This window comes from Symphalangus syndactylus, chromosome 6 (assembly GCF_028878055.3).
Source record: "Symphalangus syndactylus isolate Jambi chromosome 6, NHGRI_mSymSyn1-v2.1_pri, whole genome shotgun sequence".
Taxonomy (NCBI): Eukaryota; Metazoa; Chordata; class Mammalia; order Primates; family Hylobatidae; genus Symphalangus; species Symphalangus syndactylus.
Window position 1 is genome coordinate 139951564 of NC_072428.2, and position 23318 is coordinate 139974881.

At 40.9% G+C, this 23318-nt stretch overlaps 2 protein-coding genes and 1 pseudogene across 6 annotated transcripts in view; 2 read left to right on the top strand and 1 right to left on the bottom strand.

The window, feature by feature from the left end:
- The window catches only part of GIMAP8 (GTPase, IMAP family member 8), a 26950-nt gene extending 24584 nt beyond the window's left edge, over window positions 1-2366 (top strand). For all 5 annotated transcript variants that reach the window (XM_055284504.2, XM_055284502.2, XM_055284505.2 and 2 more), the window contains one exon: window positions 70-2366. In XM_055284504.2, coding sequence (XP_055140479.1) covers window positions 70-758 — 689 coding nt within the window. In that variant the 3' untranslated portion in view covers window positions 759-2366. The remainder of the gene's footprint in view (window positions 1-69) is intronic.
- LOC129485494 (STE20-related kinase adapter protein beta-like) overlaps window positions 1140-23318 on the bottom strand; it is a 22605-nt pseudogene continuing 426 nt past the window's right edge.
- GIMAP7 (GTPase, IMAP family member 7) overlaps window positions 22527-23318 on the top strand; it is a 7087-nt gene continuing 6295 nt past the window's right edge. The window contains exon 1 of the mRNA XM_055281486.1: window positions 22527-22600. The gene's annotated coding sequence lies outside the window, so the exon portion shown is untranslated. The remainder of the gene's footprint in view (window positions 22601-23318) is intronic.

The following is a 23318-nucleotide window of genomic DNA, read 5'->3' on the forward strand; positions in this document are numbered from 1 at the left end:
TGGGATAACTTTAAAATCCGATTTCAGATCAGCCCATGGTCACAAATCTTTCCCACTTTCCTTTGACAGAAACCCTGAACATTGTCCTTGTGGGGAGAAGTGGGACTGGGAAGAGTGCGACCGGGAACTCTATCCTAGGGAGGCTTGTCTTCACCTCTCGGCTCCGGGCCCAGCCAGTCACCAAGACCAGCCAGAGTGGCAGGAGGACCTGGGACGGACAGGAGGTGGTGGTTGTGGACACTCCTTCCTTCAACCAGAAGCTGGATGTCGAAAAGGACCCACCCCGGTTAGAAGAGGAGGTCAAGCGCTGTTTGTCCTGCTGGGAAAAAGGGGACACATTTTTTGTCCTGGTGTTCCAGCTGGGACGATTCACTGAAGAGGACAAAATAGCGGTGGCGAAACTGGAGGCCATCTTTGGAGCAGACTTTATGAAATACACGATTATGCTGTTCACCCGGAAGGAAGACCTAGGGACGGGGAATTTGGAAGACTTCATCAAGAATTCAGATAACAAAGCCCTTCAGAGCATTTTTAAAAAGTGTGGGCGGCGAGTTTGTGCTTTTAACAACAAAGAAACAGGCCAGGCCCAGGAAACCCAGGTGAAAGCTCTTTTAACAAAGGTCAATGATCTGAGAAAGGAAAGTGGGTGGTCCGGGTATCCCCATACACAGGAAAACGTCAGCAAACTAATTAAAAATGCCCAGGAAATGTCCCAAGCCAAAAAACTCCTTAAAAATTTAAAAGGTATTTTACAATAGGTAGCCGAAGTGCCTGGGGTCTCTTCAATTAGAGACACCCTCAGGTTGGGGGGAGGGGCGGGGCATGGTACAACTTGTGGGAAGGGAAGAGGGTTCATGACTTTGAGGGCCTGAGAGGCAAATGCGTCCCGCCTTGTGATGTATCAGCTATTTGTAGATAAATAAATTGCAGGCGGGGGCGAATAGTAGGGGATTATAAAGGAGAAAGAAGATACAAGGTGGGGAAATCTGGAAAAAGGTTTCAGACATTAGGCTGATAATAAGTGGCAGAATCAAGTCACAAGAATCACCTCACCTGTGTAGGTAGGTTGGAATCGGGATAGACACCGTGATCAAGGCTGAGGCCACCTGGGATCAGAATACACATAGTCATACAACAACCTAGGGGATCCAGATGCATGAGACCAGGGCAGCGTTCAGCACACTCCTGGGCATGGCGGAAGTGGGAAGCAGACTCCAGAGGGCCTCCCTGTTGTCCAGGGCTGTTGGCTTCCTGAGCTCTCCTGTCTCCTTTGGGATGCGACTCAGGGCTAGAGTGTTCCTTTCTTCACATGGTAGCCATTCCTTACGGCTCTTCACGTTCCGCGCCTAGATGTGAAGTGGGACATAGTCTTCTATTGCTGGCTGTCCCTGAGGAAACAGACATGAGTCTTGGAGGTTCTGAATGATTTTATTGCTAATTATCACAGTGACATAGACTAGAACAGAAATTAGAAGCACAGTAAGATTGCCAAAATCAGGGAATCTTGCAAAGTTCTATAATTCTGAGTGTTGTTCTAGATTTCCTCTAGAGAAGGTTATTAGAATCTCCATTGTGTTTCTCTTTCTCCCTCTCTTTCCCCTGAGGTGAGGAAACAGGTTAAAACTCAGAGAACTCCAATAATAATGGTTTAAAAACATCAGGGGCTTCCTGTATCTCCTGCAGGAAGCCAAGGAGTAAGCAGTCTGGGGCTGGTGGGCGTCAACATCCCAGTTTTGTTCTATCTTTCTGTCCCACCTGCACTGGGATGTGGCTTCTACACTCGAGTTTGCTTCTTGATTTCAAGACAGTGGTGTTCTTTCCATAGCTGAGCAGATTATTTTGAGAGGTGGATGATATGTGAGAGAGAAATCTGGAACCTTCTTCTGGGTAGATACAGGGTAAGATGTTTTAAATGTTGAGCACTTTGTACATGCCTTGAGAGCATAATCTTTGTCATCTGTTTTTTTCCCCTAGACAATATCAGGTTACCGTCAACATTAATCTATTTAAAAGGGCATGGACTGTTGCCATTAATAATTTTGGATTCCATATAACCCTTAAGATGATAACTTCTAGAAAATGTGTATGCCATAGACACAAAGAAGGGAACAATAGACACCAGGGTATACTTGAGGGTGGAGGGTGGCAGGAGGGTGAAGATTGAAAAGCTGCCTATTGCGTGTTATGCTGGTTTCCTGGGTGACAAAATTACCTGTACACCACATCCCTGTGACACACAACTTACCCATGTAACAAACCTGTGCATGTACCCCTTGAACCTGAAATAAAAGTTGGAAAGTAAAAAAAAAGTGTTTAAATATATTTAGTTGAATCAAATAATAAAGATGAATCAGATTATGAATTCATATTCTCTTTCTGATTTCTATTTTTCTGATTTAGGGAAGGAGCATACCTTCATGAAGAGACAATTGAGATGTTTAGATACCTTGACTCAGGCGAGGTTTTTGTATCTTTGGTGCTTGAGGACCTTTATTTAGACTGGATGACAGCCATTTGGGTGGCAGGTCCCTGACAGTTCAGTTATCTTTCACTCTGGACATCTTAGTATAGCAAGGACAAATAAATGTAACCAGTATTAGAACCAGAAACATGGGAGGAATAAGGTCTGAAAGGCATCTTGTGCTTCTTCCTTGAGCTTCCCTTCTGCTTGAAGGCAGAAACAAATGCCAGTGTGCTACCTATGGGTGAGCAGGTGACACTGGGAGCTGCACAAGGTGGGTGATGTGTGGGCTAAGCAATGTGGCATCCTCTCACAGCTTGTCTCTAACATACCTTGCTGTTTTCCTTTAGGTCCAAGTCTGAGCGGGGCGGCAATACTGCTGTGTCAGTTTCTCTGAGAAGTACATGCCGAGAAAGAGTTAGGAGCACAAGAGGTTTATTTGTGGGGAACGCTCATGAAAGACAAAAGAGGGAAGAAGCCAAATTGGGCAGGGAAAGCCTTCAGACTGTCATTTAGACTGGACACTTGCAAGAAGAAAGTGGGGAGGAGCTGAGTTGGGCAGGGAGAGCCTGGCAAAGCCCAGGCCAACTCAATAGGGAATTCTGGGGCAAAGACAGATCAATAGCCAAGTCCTGCATTGGACAGACACTAGGAGCTCTGCTGTGCTCAGCTTTAGGCTGGGGACTGGCTGGAGAAAGCATGGCTTCAGCTCAGAAGCTCAGGTGGGGCCTGACAGTGTTGCAGGTGGAGCTGAATGGCAAGTTTCTTCTTGAAGTGAAAGCGTTCAAGAATGGCAACCCTTCCTCACTGGCATAATTGGCGGACATCCTCCATGTCTCACTGAAGACCCTCCTTGAGCTGGAAGTCCAGAATTGATATTCTACTCTCTCAAACATATGTGCCTTTCCAAGGCCACTATCATGCTGGCCACCTATTGCTCGTCCTGCCCCGTCAATGTGATGTCATTGAGGTAATGTGCTAGTTCTCAACTGGAAACAATTTTGCCCTGTAGAAGACATTTGGCAATTCCTGGGGAAATTTTTTTTTTTTTTGGAGACGGAGTCTTGCTCTGTCACCCAGGCTGGAGCACAGTGGTATGATCTCGGCTCACAGCAAGTTCTGCTTCCCAGGTTCACGCTATTCTCCTGCCTCGGGCTGCCGAGTAGCTGGGACTACAGGCGCCCACCACCATGCCCAGCTAATTTTTTTAAAAATTATTTTTAGTAGAGATGGGGTTTCACTGTGTTAGCCAGGATGGTCTTGATCTCTTGACCTCGTGATCTGCCCGCCTTGGCCTCTCAAAGTGCTGGGATTACAGGCGTGAGCCACCACACCTGGCCTCCTGGAGAAATTTTTAGTTGCCACAACAGGGAGTGGGTGCTACTGGCATGTGGTAAATAGAATCCAGGGATGCTACTGGACATCCTAAGATGCACACGACAGTCCCCCACAACAGAGTTATCTGGACCAAAATGTCAATAGTCCCGAGGCTGAGAGACCCTGATACAGTGGACCACTGTGATAGACTGCAGGATGTACAGATGGTCCAGACCTCTTTTGGTTAGAGAGGTAACTTCTAAGGAAATGTTTTTTGCCTATTTACAGTGCCTCTGTTTTGCTAATGCACTAAGAACATGCTTATTTTTCTCAAACGGTCCTCCAGCACCCCCAGCCTCCTCTCCTTCCTCATAGCAATCCCTTTCACTACATTTCTCTCTTTTCCTGCACTGAGAAAGATGTACTGAAGAACAAGGCTTTTGTGATGAACTTAGCATAAAGAGTAAAAAAAAAAAAAAATAGTTTCGTGATTCCATAACAACAGAAAATCCCATAAAATTTGGCTAAATTTCTGCAAGGGAGTCAGCTAAGTGGCTGACATGATCTGTGAAGCCTGCCAGCAAGCTCACTTCCCTAGAAGAATCCCCAGGCCACTTGGCTATGAGCCTCTTCTCCTCCTACCTCAAATGAAGCATCCACCTTTTCAGTAAAAACCCTCTCCTTCCTAGCCCATCATTACATTAGTTTGTTCCATGGGCCCATTCGTCCAGCCTCTACCACTAGCACACTATCATCCTCCCTAGCAGATGAAGGCATTGGCAGGCCTCACCTCCCATTCTCCCATGAGAGGCAGCTTGATGTTCATGAGAAAGCTCTGTGGCCTTCACTCTTGCACCTCTGTATTTCTGTGAATACACACAGGATGTGCTCAACAGACTGGTGTAAAATCTAGTTTGAACAGCATGATCAGCATGATACATTTTCCTCTTCAGCTACAAACAGTTCCTGTTTATTGCTCTTCACTTCACATCGTCCTCATGTATGTTGGTGGGTGGTAGTGTGGCGGGCTTGCATTTCCTGACCCACAGATTATAGGGCAGCGTGCAGGCTTGATTAAAAGAGTTCAAGACAGGGCCAAGGTGTCATGCCTAAAAGACCCTCTGGGAATATATTTGTAATTTGTCCTTCGAAAATCATCAGTAACCTGAAGTTTAAAATGACATCATGTCGACAATAATTATGAATGTTTTCCTAGCTTGCAACCCATCTGCTCTTGCAGCACTATGGGCTGCCAGCAAGTTCCTGTTTCCCCCCAGTTTATTTCTGAGATTTCCCAATGGATGAGTTACATTAGCTACCGAAAATTTCTGTCACTTGTCATGTGGTGTTTATCTTGGTTTTACTTTTGTCCTGATCCAAATCCTTCTCCACTGGGTGCTGCTTACTAGGCACTGTTAATTACAAAGTATGCCTTTCAATCCTGTTGGCCACCATAGCTTCAAGTCAACACTGCAAGGTCTACTGGGTATTGGAGCATGCACTAAATACCTTTGGTCTTTCTTCTATTTGTGTTTTCACTGGGTAATGAGGTTCTCACGGGCACCACTTTTGGCTCCACTGGCTGTTCATCCCTTCCTTCCTGGGTTTCCTGTTTCGCAAATGGTGCCATAATCTGTCCAGTTGTCCAAGCCAGAAGCCTTGACTGTTTGTTCCAATAAATAACAAAAGAGTTGTGTATTATAAAGGCTTCATATCTCTCTGGAGTATCCACTTTTTTTTTCCTTATCTCTACTCGAGTTATGGTCACCACCATTTCTGGACTGGATTGTTGCAACTGTTTCTTTGGATTGAACCTGTTTCGAGGCTTGCTTCTCTCAAATTACCTTTCACACTGCAACCACAATGCTATATATTTATAAGACAAATATAATTGTGAGATGATGTCAGTGGGAATAGCAGAATAATGCCCTCCAAAAATCTCCACAAAAATAGAGAACACTGTCAAAAAATAGTCAGAACCAACTCTTTTTTTTTTTTTTTTTTTCAGAACTCTGGGTATCAACCCAATGCTTGAAGCAATATTGAGAGTGATCATTCAAGAAAAATAGTAAGAATAGTGAGTTCTGCCATGTTTCAACTTGCCCCTTTCTCATTACCCCCAACTCTGTGGTAACCTTGAAAACCAAAAAACTAAAATCGCTATGAAAACTAGCAGCCTGGAAGCCACTGAAGGGAGCTGAACGGAGTTAGAGCCCCTTAAAAGTCCCATTTCTAGAAAAATGTCATTATTTGACCTGTCTAGTGGTGCCCTGGGAGATTCCACTTGCAATTCAGGAATGGAAAACCAAATAATGTATTTTCTCATTTCTTAGTGGGAGCTAAGCTATGAGGACGCAAAGGCATGAGAATGATATAATGGACTGAGGAACTGGGAGGGGGATGAGGGATAGAAGATGACACATTGGGTCCAGTGTACTCTGCTTGGGTGACGGGTGCACTAAAATCTCAGAGATCACAACTAGATAACTTATCCATGTAACCAAAAACCACCTGTACCCCAAAAACTATTGAAATAAAAATAAAAATTAAAAAAGGAACAAGGTAATGAAAAAGAATAAATATAGTACTAATTTAAAAGAAAGAAAAATCCTGAAATCCTCCCCACTGTTTCCAAGAGTTCCCTTTTTCCTCAGCCTTTTCTCTACCTCCTCAGTCCTACAGAATTATGCACTGTTTCTTTGCTGGTGCAAGACTCCAAAAGCCTAAAATTTGGTGTTTTTACTGTTACTTTAAAAAAAAACACACCCTGGTATTCACCCACACAATTATTCCTATTTGACTTTTTCTTTACTGTTGTTTCAGTTTCAGAAACTTTTACTGGAGTTTCTGCAGAGAACATGCAGAGTCAGCATGCAGCCTTCCTTCCTGATTTTGATCACTGTTACTTTTGCTCCTTCCTCTTTTAAAAAAGTGTAAGATGCTTTTATTTGTGTCTTTGAGAGACTGTTCTTTAGTGGATAATAATATCTCTTTTTTAGTCTGTCAAGCTTTGGTTAAAAAAACTCATTCCTACCCCCTTCCACATTATATTGAAAGGTAGAAAAAGTCCAGTTTAATAAACATTTAAAAACCCCACATATTCAGAATATTGGATACGTTATAAATGATCATCAAGTATGGGCATAAGAATGTTTAGAGTACCCCATCAGGCTTAACAAAAAGTTAAATTTATACTGATTTCTGGCATTCAATTTATGTTCTTTAAATATCTAAAAGACTCGTTTCTAAATCTTCTAGCTCCTGAAGAAGGGCTGTCTCTTTTTGAATTTTCTCCAGCTGCTTTTTTTCCTAGCTGTTTGCCGGTTGCTGCTTGTTATTTCAGTTGTTTGATTGTTTTCAGTTTCTTAGGTTCTCATGTTTTCCCCGCTATCTTAAAATCTCTCAATGTTGGCTGAGAGAAGATATTTTGGGGTGTGTTTCTTGTTTTGCAGCGACTGGCCTCATGCTTCCTTTGTTCTTAGGGGATGTTTTGGGAAATGGCTTATCATTTGCCCTTGTAGTTTCATATTCTCTGCGGCCCCTCCTCATGCAGCTTAAGATCAATGACTTGTTCATTTCTTCTAACTGGAGTTCTAAAAGTCATTGCGATATTGGCTCCTCACAGGGTACTTAGAACTGCTTGATAAGTTATTGATTTTATTGGAAATACTATGTCCAGAATTTTTCACTAAGGATTTCTGCATTTGATGGCATGATATTCTTGTGCAGGATAGAGCTAGTATAATGGAAAATCTCGCACCCATTATTAACACATAACCTGGGGGCACATGTAGTAGTTGTTGCAAGACAGGTTCAGTATACAAGTATCAGTCATGTATTACACCATATTAATAGAATGAAGGACAAAAATTGCATGATCATCTCACTGGATGCAGAAAAATCATTGTACAGCTCTTTCTCTGGGCACCAAGCAAAGTATGTAAAATTTGAAGCCTTAGGTTTGGAAATAAGTTTGTGGTTTTTAACACCCCACAATTTGTCTCCTTGATTTCCAAACCCCTACAGTAGTAATATGTATGAATACAGTGGTAATATGTATGAAGACTATAGTAGACTGTATGACAAGAGCCAGATTCAAAGTCAAGTTTACAATCACACAGCAAGTAGAGAATTGCTGCTTTGACAAGAGTTTTCCTAGAGGGCCCAACTCATTATAAATGGGATCACTCTTCAGTATTTACATTATAGCATTTTATTTGTTGCAATATAGAAACATGTTTGTTATTGCCAGTAGGAAACTATGGTTTTGTTGACATCTGCACTGCCTATTACCAACTCACCGGTAGCTTTTAGATTGTATTTTAGTTTCACTACTAATGTTACTTTGCCTCAAACCAGGAAACAGGTTCCTTCTCTTGGATTCCTAGATCTCCCTGCACCCACGTGTAGGTAGCCTGCCTGGGGCTTCCTTTTTCCATGTTATAAGCTGACTGGAGTAGGTCTATTTCGGGCAGATTCCAGCTCATCTTTCCTCTTCAGGTTTACTTTTCTCAGTGTACTGTGGTGTGGGTGTTAGCTGAGTTGTACTGTGGGCTCCTGCTACTCCATTTAGAAAGATTTGGGAAGCTTCATTTTGAACTTGGATTCTTGTTGTGTTCTTCACTCCAACATCTTAGAGGGCTCTGTGTTTTGGATGAAAAGGTCATCATTTGCCCAACCGACTCCATTCTTTATGTATATATGCTATTTTTTTTTTTTTTTTTTGAGATGGAGTCTCGCTCTGTCGCCCAGGCTGGAGTGCAGTGGTGCGATCTCGGTTCACTGCAAGCTCTGCCTCCCGGGTTCACGCCATTCTCCTGCCTCAGCCTCCCGAGTAGCTGGGACTACAGGCGCCCGCCACCACGCCTGGCTAATTTTTTGTATTTTTAGTAGAGACGGGGTTTCGCTGTGTTAGCCAGGATCGTCTCGATTTCCTGACCTCGTGATCTACCCGCCTCAGGCTTCCAAAGTGTTGGGATTACAGGCGTGAGCCACTGCGCCTGGCGTATATATGCTATTATTCAGAGCTATGGAGGAAAGAAGGGGCTCATCGGCACTCTGAATCTAAACAGTAACACCTGGAATGTGAACAGTGGTTCGAAAAGTATTAACATGCTTACTTTTTGGAATTTCTAAGCACATGAACATGGCTAAATTCTGTTGGAGGCACCCGTCTGTCCTCAGGTGAAATTAAGATATGTTTGGTTATAAAAGAGATGCCAAGAGAAAAATAAAGGTAATATTCACATTCAGATATTTTAAGAAAATGGCTTTGCATAAATCCAACAACATTGCAAGCCAAGATTTTGTCTAAGGATATCAACAGTCATGCCTGGTGGGGTAGACAATCTGTTTTTCTGTTTCACTCCAAGAACATACCAAAATATTTCAATCACATTTATCTTCCCAAAAACTACTCTGATATTAGCTTAACATTACAAACGATTTCCCCTTTTAATGAATGAATGAATCACCTCTAGCTACTACTAACTCTTACTACACAATTTTTAAAAACAATCTCTGGGGCTTCTGATATTTGTTTTAAGTTTTAATCATTAATGGATGACTGTTTCTGAAAATCCACTTTTCCCCTTACATTTGTGAGATAAAACAAAACAGACCGTAAACGTCAGATAAGGTTGAGCCAGAGAATTATGTTCTGTACAAATAATGGGACAACAGCAATCTTTGGTTGTTGGGGCAGCTGCAACACAGCACAGATGTTACCTTCAACTTCCTTTGTAAAAAAATAAAATAAGTTTAAGTGTAAAAAATATATTATGACTTTATGATAAGGAAGGCTGGGGACTCTTTTCACATCTAATTTTCGACTAAATAATGTATTTACATGATTCAAAAAAACAAAAGAATATGAAAAAGCTAATATTAAGATGTCTTGATTCCACCTTGCCTGCCCAGTTCTCCCACAGTTTTCTAAAAGTAAACATTGTTTCTTGGGTATACTTACATTGTTGCTTTCTAAAAATGTAAACAAATCACAGTACCCGTTCTTAATTTCTTTCTTTCTTTCTTTTTTCAGATACAGAGTCCCCTCTGTCACCCAGGCTGGAGTGCTGTGGCATGATCATAGCTAACTGCAGCCTTGAACTCCTGAGCTCATGGTCCTCCTGCCTCAGCCTCCAAGTAGCTAAGACTACCAGCAAGTGTCATCATGCCCAGCTGGTTAATTTTTTTTTTTTTTCAGAGACGGGGGCAGGGAGGGTCTCACTATATTGCCCAAGCTGGTCTTGAGCTCCTGGCTTCAAGCAATCCTTCCACCTCGGCCTCCCAAAGTGTTGGGATTATAGTAGAGCCCATGTACCTGCCCATAGATTCTTAATTCCTTCTCTCTCCTTTTTTCTTTTTTTAACATAAAAGGTAGCATACTGTTTATATATATGGCTCTGTGTCTTGTTCTTTTCACTTAACAACATATCATGGGAATTGCTCCATCTCAGTATCTAGAGAGTCTCCTTATTTGTTTTATACAACTATATAGTAGTCCTTTGTGTATCAATACCTGCATTTGTGTTAACCTGTTTCATTTGGGATATTTCTAAAACTTTGCATTTTCAAACAGTACTGCGTTGTTTGCCGTATTTCCCTCCACATTGGTTATGCCACTCTTTGTTTTCACTAATGAAGTGTAAAGGTGCATGTTTGTTCTCATATCATGGGTTTTGAAAATCTGATGGGGAGAAATCATATCTCATTGCAGTTTGAATTTGCATTTCTCTCCATGTGAGTGAGATTAAGCATCTTTTCTGTATGTTTAATATCAGTTTTTTCTGTTAAAATTTTTTCATATATTTTGTCCGTTTTTACAATGAATTGTTGGACTTTTGCACCTTTACAATCAGCAAACTTTGTTTTTTAGAGCAGTTTTAGATTCATAGCAAAATTGAGTGGAAAGCACAGAGTTCCCATACACTCCCTATCCTCACACATGCCCAGCATCCCCAGCTATTGACATCGAGCACCACAGTGATACATTGGTAACAAACAGTAAGCACAGCCTGACACTCTACACAGTAAGAGCTTAGTCACTTGTCTATTCTGTGAGTTACAAATATTATTTTTCAGGTTGTCATATTTTAGTTTGTTTTTGTTATGTAGAAGTGTATCACTATTACGTAGGCAAATTAATCAAATTATGTGTATTTCTGGTTTTTGAGTCATATCTTCCACATGTATAGATTTTAATGGAATTGTTTTCTGTTTCTTTCTAGGACTTAAAAAAATTTTTTCTAGCATTTAAATGTTTTATTTATTTGTAATTCATTCTGGTGTTTATCAAGCAATTCTTCTCCCTTGCCTGCATAAACTGTTCTTCCAGCTACTAAACAATTGAAGAGGAAGAGAATATCTTAATAAAAAATATTCTAGCTACTTAACAGAAAGGACATGTTAGAATATGATATCACCATTTTGCAATATACAATAAGGTAATGGATCTATACAATGCTCATGAATAACTGCTAACATAAAAAAAGAAAAAGCAAGGCATCAAGTGCCCCTGATGAAAAGATACAACATCATCTATGAGTTACATTGTCAGAAAATTGAACTTGATTGTGACCTCTCTGATCAAATCAACCACAGCTAAATTCCAGTTTATAAAAATGTATGAGACTGAGGAACATGGCAAGTGATATTAAACAGAAAAATTCAGAATGGAGAAAAATCAATAGTACAAATTATGTGGTTTTTTAAATAAATACATTGCAAGAAAAGAAATGGGGGAAGAATCTTTTGTTTCAGGCCATGATAAAGTAATGGGAATTGTTATTTACTCTCCTTCCATAAACAACCAGAAAAATGGTAAAATATGTAAAGGAACTGTTTCCAGACACTGGACAATAGGCTGCTCAAGACTGATCCACGAGATAGGTCAAGTGGGTGGAAAATGAAAATAGATGTCAACTGAGATTTCCACAAAAGAATAAGAGATCAAAAATAGTAAATACTTGGATAAATATAAAATATTCTTTTTATCATTTAAAATTTCTTTTCTTTTTTTAATTACACTTTAAGTTTTAGGGTACATGTGCACAATGTGCAGGTTTGTTACATATGTATACACATGCCATGTTGCTGTGCTGCACCCATTAACTTGTCATTTAACATTAGGTGTATCTCCTAATGCTATCCCTCCCCCCTGCCCCCACCCCACAATAGGCCCCGGTGTGTGATGTTCCCCACCCTGTGTCCAAGTGTTCTCATTGTTCAATTCCCACCTATGAGTGAGAACATGTGGTGTTTGGTTTTATGTCCTTGTGATAGTTTGCTGGGAATGATGGTTTCCAGCTTCATCCATGTCCCTACAAAGGACGTGAACTCATCACTTTGTATGGCTGCATAGTATTCCATGGTGTATATGTGCCACATTTTCTTAATCCAGTCTATCACTGTTGGACATTTGGGTTGGTTCCAAGTCTTTGCTATTGTGAATAGTGCCACAATAAACATACGTGTGCATGTGTCTTTATAGCAGCATGATTTATAATCCTTTGGGTATATACCCAGTAATGAGATGGCTGGGTCAAATGGTATTTCTAGTTCTAAGTCCCTGAGGAATCGCCACATTGACTTCCACAATGATTGAACTAGTTTACAGTCCTACCAACAGTGTAAAAGTGTTCCTATTTCTCCACATCCTCTCTAGCACCTGTTGTTCCCTGATTTTTAATGATCGCCATTCTAACTGGTGTGAGATGGTATCTCATTGTGGTTTTGATTTGCATTTCTCTGATGGCCAGTGATGATGAGCATTTTTTCATGTATCTGTTGGCTGCATAAATGTCTTCTTTTGAGAAGTTGTGTTCATATCCTTCACCCACTTTTTGATGGGGTTGTTTGTTTTTTTCTTGTAAATTTGTTTGAGTTCATTGTAGATTCTGGATATTAGCCCTTTAAAATAAAGAGCTTCTGCACAGCAAAAGAAACTACCATCAGAGTGAACAGGCAACCTACACAATGGGAGAAAAATTTTGCAATCTACTCGTCCTTTAAAATTTCTTTAGAAGACAGATGATAGGTTCTTGAAAGCATTTTCATTGAATTTACCTTTTATGTAAATGTAAAATGTTTGACAACAATAATGCAGAAGATGGAAGGAAGGGAGTGAAAGTATAATATAAAGGTCTTATAGATGAAGTGACATAATATTTACTTACAGTAGAATGTGATGTTACAGAGAATAAAATAAGGTGCAGATAATAAAGCAATAGTGGGAATAAAATGAAAATTTTAAAAGTTGCCATAAAAGGCCGGGCACAGTGGCTCACACCTGTAATCCCAGCACTTTGGGAGGCCAAGGCAGGCGGATCACCTGAGGTCAGGAGCTCGAGACCAGTCTGGCCAACATGGTGAAACCCTGCCTCTACTACAAAAAACAAAAACAAACAAACAAACAAACAAAAAACAAAAATTAGCCTGGTGTGGTGGCATGCTCCTGTAGTCCTAGCTACTTGGGAGGCTGGGGCAGAAGAATTGCTTGAACCCAGGAGGCGAAGTTTGCAGTGAGCTGAGATTGCGCCACTGCACTCCGGCATGGGCGACAGAGCAAGACTCCATATTAAAATAAACAAAAAATTTGGCATCAAAAAGAATAGTTGGAACAAATAAAAACAAATAGCAAAATGATGGATTTAAACACAACCATATTGATAATCATATTAGGTGTAAATTTCTAAATGCTCCAATTATAAGACACATTGTCAGATTGGATAAAAAAGCAAGACTTCACTGTATGCTATCTAAAGGAAAGTCACTTTAAATATAAAAATACAAATGGATTAAATGTAGAAGAACTGTAAAAGATATATATCATGCATACATTACACATACAAAAATGGCAATGGCTATATTAGTTATAAGACAAAGTGGGCTTTAGAACAGTGCTATCTCTTCAGGGATAAAGAAGAACACTTCATAATAATAAATAGTATAAAAATAATGCTAAAAAATTAATTCATCAACAAGACAATAATACTGGCTGTGCATCCACCTAATTAATAACTAACAGCTTCAAAAAATAACAGAACTTCAAAATTCAAGAAGTGAAAATTGACAGAAATGGAGAAACAGACAAATCCACAATTATAGTTGGAGATTTCAAAATATCTTTCTTAATAATATACACTGTTTCCAAACATCTATAAGGACCCTTTTTTTTCTTAAGATTGAGCACAGATGACCAAAGAGAAACTGTGTTTCATAATTCAGATTCCTGCACACCAACCTTTGACAGGAGGTTTCATTTCCCAATTTCCCACACTCTTATTACTAAGTAGGTGGGTTGGGATCTGAAGAGATGCATGAAGGGACAGAAGGAGAATGAACCATTTTAGATTAGGGTTCCAGAACTTGCACAGTGGGTGGCTTTGTTTATGCATCTAAGCTTCCTGGGCCTCAGTTTTCTCCTCTGTTAGAAAATAATAGTAGCCTCACATCACTGATGCAAAAATCATCAATAAAATACTGTCAAACCGAATCCAGCAGCACATCAAAAACTTTATCCTCTATAATCAAGTGGGCTTTATCCCTGGGATGCAAGGCTGGTTCAACATATGGAAATCAATAAACATAATCCAGCATATAAACAGAACCAAAGACAAAAACCACATGATTATCTCAATAGATGCAGAAAAGGCCTTTGACAAAATTCAACAGCCCTTCATGCTAAAAACTCAATAAATTAGATATTGATGGGATGTATCTCAAAATAATAAGAGCTATTTATGACAAACCCACAGCCAACATCATACTGAATGGGCAAAAACTGAAAGCATCCCTTTTGAAAACTGGCACAAGACAGGGATGCCCTCTCTCACCACTCCTATTCAACATGGTGTTGGAAGTTCTGGCCAGGGCAATCAGGCAGGAGAAGGAAATAAAGAGTATTCATTTTGGAAAAGAGGAAGTCAAATTGTGCCTGTTTGCAGATGACATGATTGTATATTTAGAAAACCCCATCGTCTCAGCCCGAAATCTCCCTAAGCTGATAAGCAACTTAAGCAAAGTCTCAGGATACAAAATCAATGTGCAAAAATCACAAGCATTCCTATACACCAATAACAGACAAACAGAGAGCCAAATCATGAGTGAACTCCCATTCACTATTGCTTCAAAGAGAATAAGATACCTAGGAATCAAACTTACAAGGGACGCGAAGGACCTCTTCAGGGAGAACTACAAACCACTGCTCAATGAAATAAAAGGGGATACAAACAAATGGAAGAACATTCCATGCTCATGGGTAGGAAGAATCAATATCATGAAAATGACCATACTGCCCAAGGTAATTTACAGATTCAATGCCATCCCCATCAAGCTACCAATGACTATCTTCACAGAATTAGAAAAAACTACTTTAAAGCTCATATGGAACTAAAAAAGAGCCCGCATTGCCAAGTCAATCCTAAGCCAAAAGAACAAAGCCAGAGGCATCACGCTACCTGACTTCAAACTATACTACAAGGCTACAGTAACCAAAACAGCATGGTACTGGTACCAAAACAGAGATATAGACCAATGGAACAGAACAGAGCCCTCAGAAATAATGCTGCATATGTACAACCATCTGATCTTTGACAAACCTGACAAAAACAAGCAATGGGGAAAGGATTCCCTATTTAATAAATAGTGCTGGGAAAACTGGCTAGCCATATGTAGAAAGCTGAAACTGGATCCCTTCCTTATACCTTATACAAAAATTAATTCAAGATGGATTAAAGACTTATATGTTAGACCTAAAACCATAAAAACGCTAGAAGAAAACCTAGGCAATACCATTCAGGACATAGGCTTGGGCAAGGACTTATGTCTAAAACACCAAAAGCAACAGCAGCAAAACCAAAATTGACAAATGGGATCTAATTAAACTAAAGAGCTTCTGCACAGCAAAAGAAACTACCATCAGAGTGAACAGGCAACCTACAGAATGGGAGAAAATTTTCACAACCTACTCATCTGACAAAGGGCTAATATCCAGAATCTACAATGAACTCAAACAAATTTACAAGAAAAAAACAAACAACCCCATCAAAAAGTGGGCAAAGGATATGAACAGACACTTCTCAAAAGAAGACATTTATGCAGCCAAAAAATACATGAAAAATGCTCATCGTCACTGGCCATCAGAGAAATGCAAATCAAAACCACAATGAGATACCATCTCACACCAGTTAGAATGGCAATCATTAAAAAGTCAGGAAACAACAGGTGCTAGAGAGGATGTGGAGAAATAGGAACACTTTTACACTGTTGGTGGGACTGTAAACTAGTTCAACCATTGTGGAAGACAGTGTGGCGACTCCTCAGGGATCTAGAACTAGAAATACCGTTTGACCCAGCCATCCCATTACTGGGTATATACCCAAAGGATTACAAATCATGCTGCTATAAAGACACATGCACACGTATGTTTATTGCGGCACTATTCACAATAGCAAAGACTTGGAACCAACCCAAATGTCCAAAAAAGATAGACTGGATTAAGAAAATGTGGCACCTATACACCACGGAATACTATGCAGCCATAAAAAAGGATGAGTTCATGTCCTTTGTAGGGACATGGATGAAACTGGAAACCATCATTCTCAGCAAACTATCGCAAGGACAAAAAACCAAAGACCGCATGTTCTCACTCATAGGTGGGATTTGAACAATGAGAACACATGGACACAGGAAGGTGAACATCACACTCTGGGGACAGTTGTGGGGTGGGGGAAGGGGGGAGGGACAGCATTAGGAGATATACCTAATGCTAAATGACGAGTTAATGGGTGCAGAACACCTGTATGGCACATGGATACATATGTAACAAACCTGCACATTGTGCACATGTACCCTAAAACTTAAAGTATAATAATAATAAAAAAAAGATTAAAAAAAAAAAGAAAATTTCCAAATAGAAGTTCCTTCTTTGGCATTGGTAGTTATTTAATGCTTTTAGGCTCTGGATTTCTTGAGCAAGCTTAGGAAGGCCTATCTGGCTAATTAAAACTCTTGTTGTATATATGTAAATAACCAAGCCGTACATAATAATGGCATTGAGGGATCAAGAATAATTGTTGGAGATTATGTATTATCACAAGGTAGAAAATGACATTAAAATGATCCAACATGTGGAAATAAGCAAAAGAGATTATTGGGTATTCTTTCTGTGCGATGCGAAGCTTGACTACTGTCTAAGATACTCAACTCTGTTGAGAGATAACTTGCAATTTTGCTTATAGACAAGTAAATAATTTTTTTGTCTGGCGGAATGTATACCCCAAAATTACATTTTATGACTGATATGGTTTGGGTCTGTGTCCCTGCCCAAATCTCATGCCAAATTGTAATCCCCAATGTTGGAGGTGGGGCCTGGTCGGAGGTGATTGGGTTATGGGGGCGGTCCTTCAGGAACTGTTTGGCACCATCCCTTGATGCTGTTCTTGCAATAGTGGGTAAGTTCTCATGAGATCTGGTTGTTTAAAAGTGTGTAGCACTGCCACCTTCCACTCTCGCTCCTGCTCCAGCCATGTAAGTCGTGCATGCTTCCCCTTTCCCTTCCAACATATTGAAAGTTTGCTGAGGTCTCCCAAGAAGCCATCATGCTTCCTGCACAGCCTGTGGAACTGGGAGCCAATTACACCTCATTTCTTTATAAATTACCCCGTTGCAGGAATTTCTTTATAGGAGTGCAAGAACAGGCTAATACAATGACCATCTTAGGAACAGTCATTAAATGGGCACACGGGAAATCTTATCTCCCTACAAATTACCCAAGATTCTCAAATGTCCTTTGAAGTAATTATAATAGCTTACTGGTTTTCTCATTAATCAATAAGTTAAGTAAAATCTTTTACATATATGTATTTTAAATTTGCATGAAAGTCATGACCTTGCTTTTTTTTTTTTTTCTAATTTTACTTTAACAGGAAACACAGAGAAATACCACAAGCAAAGCCTCAGTAGTGGGACTATGAGACACAGAGAAGATTAAATGACTTGAGGAGGGATCTGCTGGGATCTGAATGTTTGTGTATCCTCTTCCAAATTCATGTATTGAAACCTAATTCCCAAGTGATGGTATTAAGAGGTAGGGCCTTTGGGAGGTACTTAGGTCGTCATGGTGGAGCCCTCGTGAATGGAGTTAGTGCCCTTATAACAGGCTAGAGAGTGGCTCCCCGCACCTTCCACCATGTGGGGACACAGCAAGAAGGCACCATCTATGAATCAGGAAACAGGCCGTCACCAGATAACAAACCTGTCAATACTTTGATCTTGGATTTCTCAGCCTCCAGAACTGTGAGAAACAAATTTCTGTTGCTTATAAATTACTCATTCTACAGTATTTTGTTATAGCTGTCCAAACAGACTAAGACAGGATCATTAAAAGCATTTGCTGAGCACCTGTGGTATTTCAGAAACTGCCTTTATACCTCTGTCTCCTTCAGCTATGTAAAATAGGTATTAACAGGAACTGGGATTGGAATTTTAGGTAAGCAGAGCTCCACTGAAACATTGTGTTAAGTTGCCTCTCAAGGAGAGGAATAGAGGAAGATTTAGCCCAGAAAGAAAGATTGAAACACTGTAACAATAGCTGAATTCCAGGCTAAGCAATAAGGATGCTAAACCTTATGCAGTAAGAACTTCCCAACTACCATGACATGGACTGTCTGCATGGACATCACCAATTCATTGCAACTGGGACTGGAAAGGAAGAGATCTAGCGTGTTTCACTCTCAAAATGCATGCACTGTCCTTTTTTTTAACCACCAATTTTCTATCACAATTTAGAATTGTATCCACTAAAAGAAATGTTCAAGATCTAACCCCTAGTACTTGAGAATATGACCTTATTTGGGAATAGTCTTTGTGATGTAATCAAGTTAAGATGAGGTTTTGGGGCAAGCTCTTCCAGTCCAATGACTTTTTTTCCTTAGAAAATGAGTGAAATTTGAATAAGCACATAGGGGAGGAAACCGTGTAACTGTGGAGGCAGAGATTGGAGGGATGCATCTACAAGTCAAAGAGTAGCAAGGATTGCCAGAAACCACTAGAAGCCAGAAAGAAGCAAGGAAGTATCCTCCCCTAGAGTCTTCAGAGAGAGTGTGGCCTTGTTGACACCTTGTGGCCTCAAGAACTGTGAGATGATAATTTTTTCTTGTTTTAAGCTACCCAGTTTGTGGTAATTTGTTACAGCAGCCCCGGAAACTAATACAGACTTGATATTGGGAGGAACAAGTGACTGTTGCTTTGTATAGCAAAAGAGTCTTTGCAGATGTGATTAAATTAAGGCTTTCACAGTGAGGAGATTATCCTGGATTATCTAGGTGGGTTTAAATGTAAACACAAAGATCTTTCTAAGGGGGAAACAAGAAAGTCAAAGAAGGAAGGCGATGTGAAGATGGCAGCAGAGATTGGTGCAATGCGGCCACAAGCCAAAGAACACTAGTAGCATAGAGATGCTGGAAGAGGCCAGGAACAGATTCTCCTGTGGAGCCTCTAGAAGGTACCCTGCTAATTAGCCTGATTTTATCCCCATAACACTCATTTTGGACTTCTGACTTCCAGAACTGTAAGAGGAAAATTTTATGTTGTTTTAGGCCACTACATTTTTGGTAATTTGTCATGATAGCAATAGGAAGCCTATACTCCAAGGTTACATAGCTAATCTGTGTAAGAGCTAGGACAGTACTATACCTTTCATCTCCTGTTATTATTTGTGCACTATCTTAATAAGTTAAGCTTTGCATTTATCTGGCATCATGGCGGCAAAAGAAAAGCCCCGAGTTTTGTGCACACACACACATACACATACACACAAAATGAAAAACATAATATTCCTTTTTTATTTTTATTTTTAAACACAGTATTTTTTTTTATACATTTCAAGTGAATCATTTGATGTGAGTGAGGCTGAGTTAGATGTTACCCATAAGTATTAACAGAAGAAAAAGGGAAAGTAAAGACATTTTCCCTCTACCATAAAAGGGTCTGATGCAAGATAAACCAGCCTGTTGGCTGAACAATAGCTCACTAAAAAGGCCAGAGAATCTGGGAGAAGAAGATGTACTTGGAAGCACTATCCTTTGAGGGACCATTCCCAAGAGGACAGCAAAATACTGAAAAAATTAACTGGCTTGAAAATTATATTGAGAGATCAAGACAGTTAGCCACAGCTTAGAACAATTTCCCAAATAAATAACACTAACTAGCTAGATTAGTAGTTCTGATGTTTCCTTGGAGTTGTCACAGCACTCTGTGTGAACCAAAGGGACTACAAACTGATGCCCCTTTGAACAGAGTGATTTGAACAGACTCTCCAGTGCACCAACTGTATTTTCAAGTATAATTCTGGTATTTGTACCTAGCAATACAGAAGAAAAAGCAGCAAGGAGAAAGTGTCAAGTGTATAGGACATAAAATGATTTGCCAGCCCTAGAATTCCCCATATGAGCCTTTTTTCATCAGGAAAATCACATTCTGGCTCAGTCCAAGGTAACACCGGAGGCAGTGATATTGATGGCTTGTTATAAGCAGGAGGCAACAGTGAAAGTATTGAATCCTGGCTTTCTTCTTTCATCTGTTTGAAGAAAACATGGGACAATAAACTGCTTGCTGATGGCCTTTTCTCTGGATCTTGTTGCAAACAGAGCTGTACCAAGCTAAAGAAGGCAGGAGAGAAGGTTTTTGAGGATGGTGTGTGTAATCGGTCACTATTTACTGTGTGAGTTCCACTGGAGACAAGCACACTTGCTCCAATCCCAGAGTCTACACCTGACCGGGAATTTTTCATTTTGGATTCTGATTGAGGGAAAATACTGATATCCAATGGGCTATAAGGGGGACCTTTCAGTTTCTGTTAACAGCATCTGAGTTCTATGCATGTCCTGGAAAGGCACCTGCCCACTGGCTAATTCACGTGTTGTAATCCCAACACTGTAAATATCTGACTTCACATTATACCCATGTGAATCCTGTCTCAGTAGTTCTGGACTCAGCCACGGATGCACTGATGTGCTGAACTGTGGGAAATCGTACACAGCCCTATGCCTCTGTCCATGCTTAACCAAACTATGCAGATGGGACAGGCCAGAGAGGGTCACTAGGCCATCACCAGAAATGAGGATATGGCTGGCTTTAATACTCCTGTGAATACAGCCATATTGGTAGAGATAGTTCAATCCTCTCACTGCTCCAAAGAGAATGTTTCTTATTAAAGTTTTACTCATTCCTTCAGGAAAACAGGTCCTCAAGAGTTGACTTGCTGAACCATAGGCCATAAATGGAGAAATAACCCAAAGCCAGCTGCCAACAGTGAAAACTGTCCAATAAGTTGTAATATTGGGATGCCGGAAAAAGTGGGATAGAATCATGGCTTTCCGTAAAACTTTCAGGCGTTCTTCATTGCAGTTTTCCAGATTTGTAGTTTTTATAGTTACCAGTGTTCCCGTAACAGATGCCATGCAAGATGGACAGAAGTCAAGTTGTCAAATCCTCTTCCTATTTCTCCTTGGAGCTCATAGTGAGAAACGTTGGTGGAACATACTACTTCACTGGCTCTAGTGGATGGAGGCGACCAGGAAAGGATTGCCTTATCGACCAAGTACTGATGGATACTGGTTTCAGACTTGTTTTTCGTGTTTGAGTGATTCAATTTGTGTTCTTGAACTAAAGTTCACAGAAAGTGACAAAAATCCAAATATTCCAAAGAAGCCTTTTGTTTTATCTTCCTCTGAAGATGCAGATATATCCTACTTAGCAGCGACGATGGCCAGCGACTCCCTACAGGCTGCCAGTGGTGCGGACACGGGCGGGTGCTTGAGCCCGGATCACAGAGGGGCAAGGCGAGCGCTCTAGGCCCACTCCTGGTGCGGGGTGCTGGAGGGTGGCAAGGCCGTGACAGGGGCTGTGGGCTTGGAACTCTACACATAGTATTCTTATGTAGCCAAATGGAATATCTGGTCAACCGTGAGAGCTTTGGGAACCTGCCTCTCACCTCAAGAAAACTCCAGAGCAGATTGGAACTATCCACTGGGTAAATTCTGGAAAATCTGTCTTTGCCTGAGACTATGGTAGGAGGATGTGGGGTAGAGAGGAAGGTGGGGAAGGGATGTAGGATCTATTCCATGGGTGCATCTTTACTTGTTAGGTCATGCATATTTTCAAACTTGGAAGAATTATATGAAAAGCAACTAAAGAAACTATGTGGTCATGGGCAGATTATTTTTCCAGGCCTCACCTTCCTTTTTTTCCCTTGGTTCCTAATGATTTAGACTCTGCCTTTGAGCCTCAGTGCTGTTAACTTTTGAATGAGTAACTTGAGGCCTTCCTGAAAGACTATAATAAAAAACCCGTATTATACAATCACTAAGAACCCCCAGCTCTATGCTTGGAAATGGCAAGGTATATGCCTGTCTCCCTTCTTCCCCAAATCACCCCTCAGCCTCCCACTCCACCCAGGGAAGACAATCAGGTCCTGTGCCTTGTTTTCTAGGCAATATTTGGGTTATTTAATAAGGCTCTTTTGCACCCATCACTGTAACCTGAAGCAAAAAATGTAGCTTTGGAAATGGTGTTTATAGCAGGCCCATGGGCAAAAAGTTTCAACCTGGCAAAACTGAAGCACTCACCAGATTATGGAGCAGTATTTCTGTTTCTTTAAAGACAAATTTTTTGTGTGTGTGTGGCTCCACCCAGTCTGAGCTTCCTGACTGAGAGGTTTTGCTGGGGGTGCAGACACTTTTGCCTCACAATAAAAGCAAAAGCAACAGCTCAAGCAGCCTCCTTGGAGAAAACCTGAAAATTCAACTTGTTCAAGAGAAGGTGAGCCTGGCTAAGAAGAGGGCCTGGTGCTATTGGGCTGTGAAGGGCAGTGAGGACAGGGTGTGTGGGTGGAGTGGACTCTGCCCTTAGGAGGGACAAGGCACTGTGCTAGCAGCAATGCATAGAAGGTGCTGTGGGAGGGGTGAGTAGGAAGGGAGTGAGGAGATTTATTTGCACTTGAGAACTCAACTTGTTCAAGAGAAGGTGAGCCTCGCTGAGGAGAGGGCCTGGTGCTATTGGGCTGCGAAGGGCAGTGAGGACAGGATGTGTGGGTGGAGTGGACTCTGCCCTGAGGAGGGACAGGGCACTGTGTCAGCAGCACTGCATAGAAAGTGCTGTGGGAGGGGTAAGTAGGAAGGGGAGTGAGGAGATTTGTTTGCACGGAGCCCATGCATCTCATATGTAACAGGACACGCATGGCTGCATCGTGCACCCTCCACTCACTGGCTGTTGTGATAGACACAGAGTGTTGCCTGATAACCTTCATAAGAAATTAAGGGCTCCTAAGGCAGATTTGTAAAGGTGACAGGCAATTTAGAGTCCACCGGTCCAAGTCCCTCTTCTTACAGAAAAAGAATCAGAATCCCAATCTCAGAGATTTTGATGATTCTCCAAGGGGTACCCAGATCACTCATGGCAGAGGAACACTAGAAGTCAGTCTGCTGACTTTTTCCAGCATTAAGCGGAGACAAGCTGTGTCCCTAACAGTGTAACATGT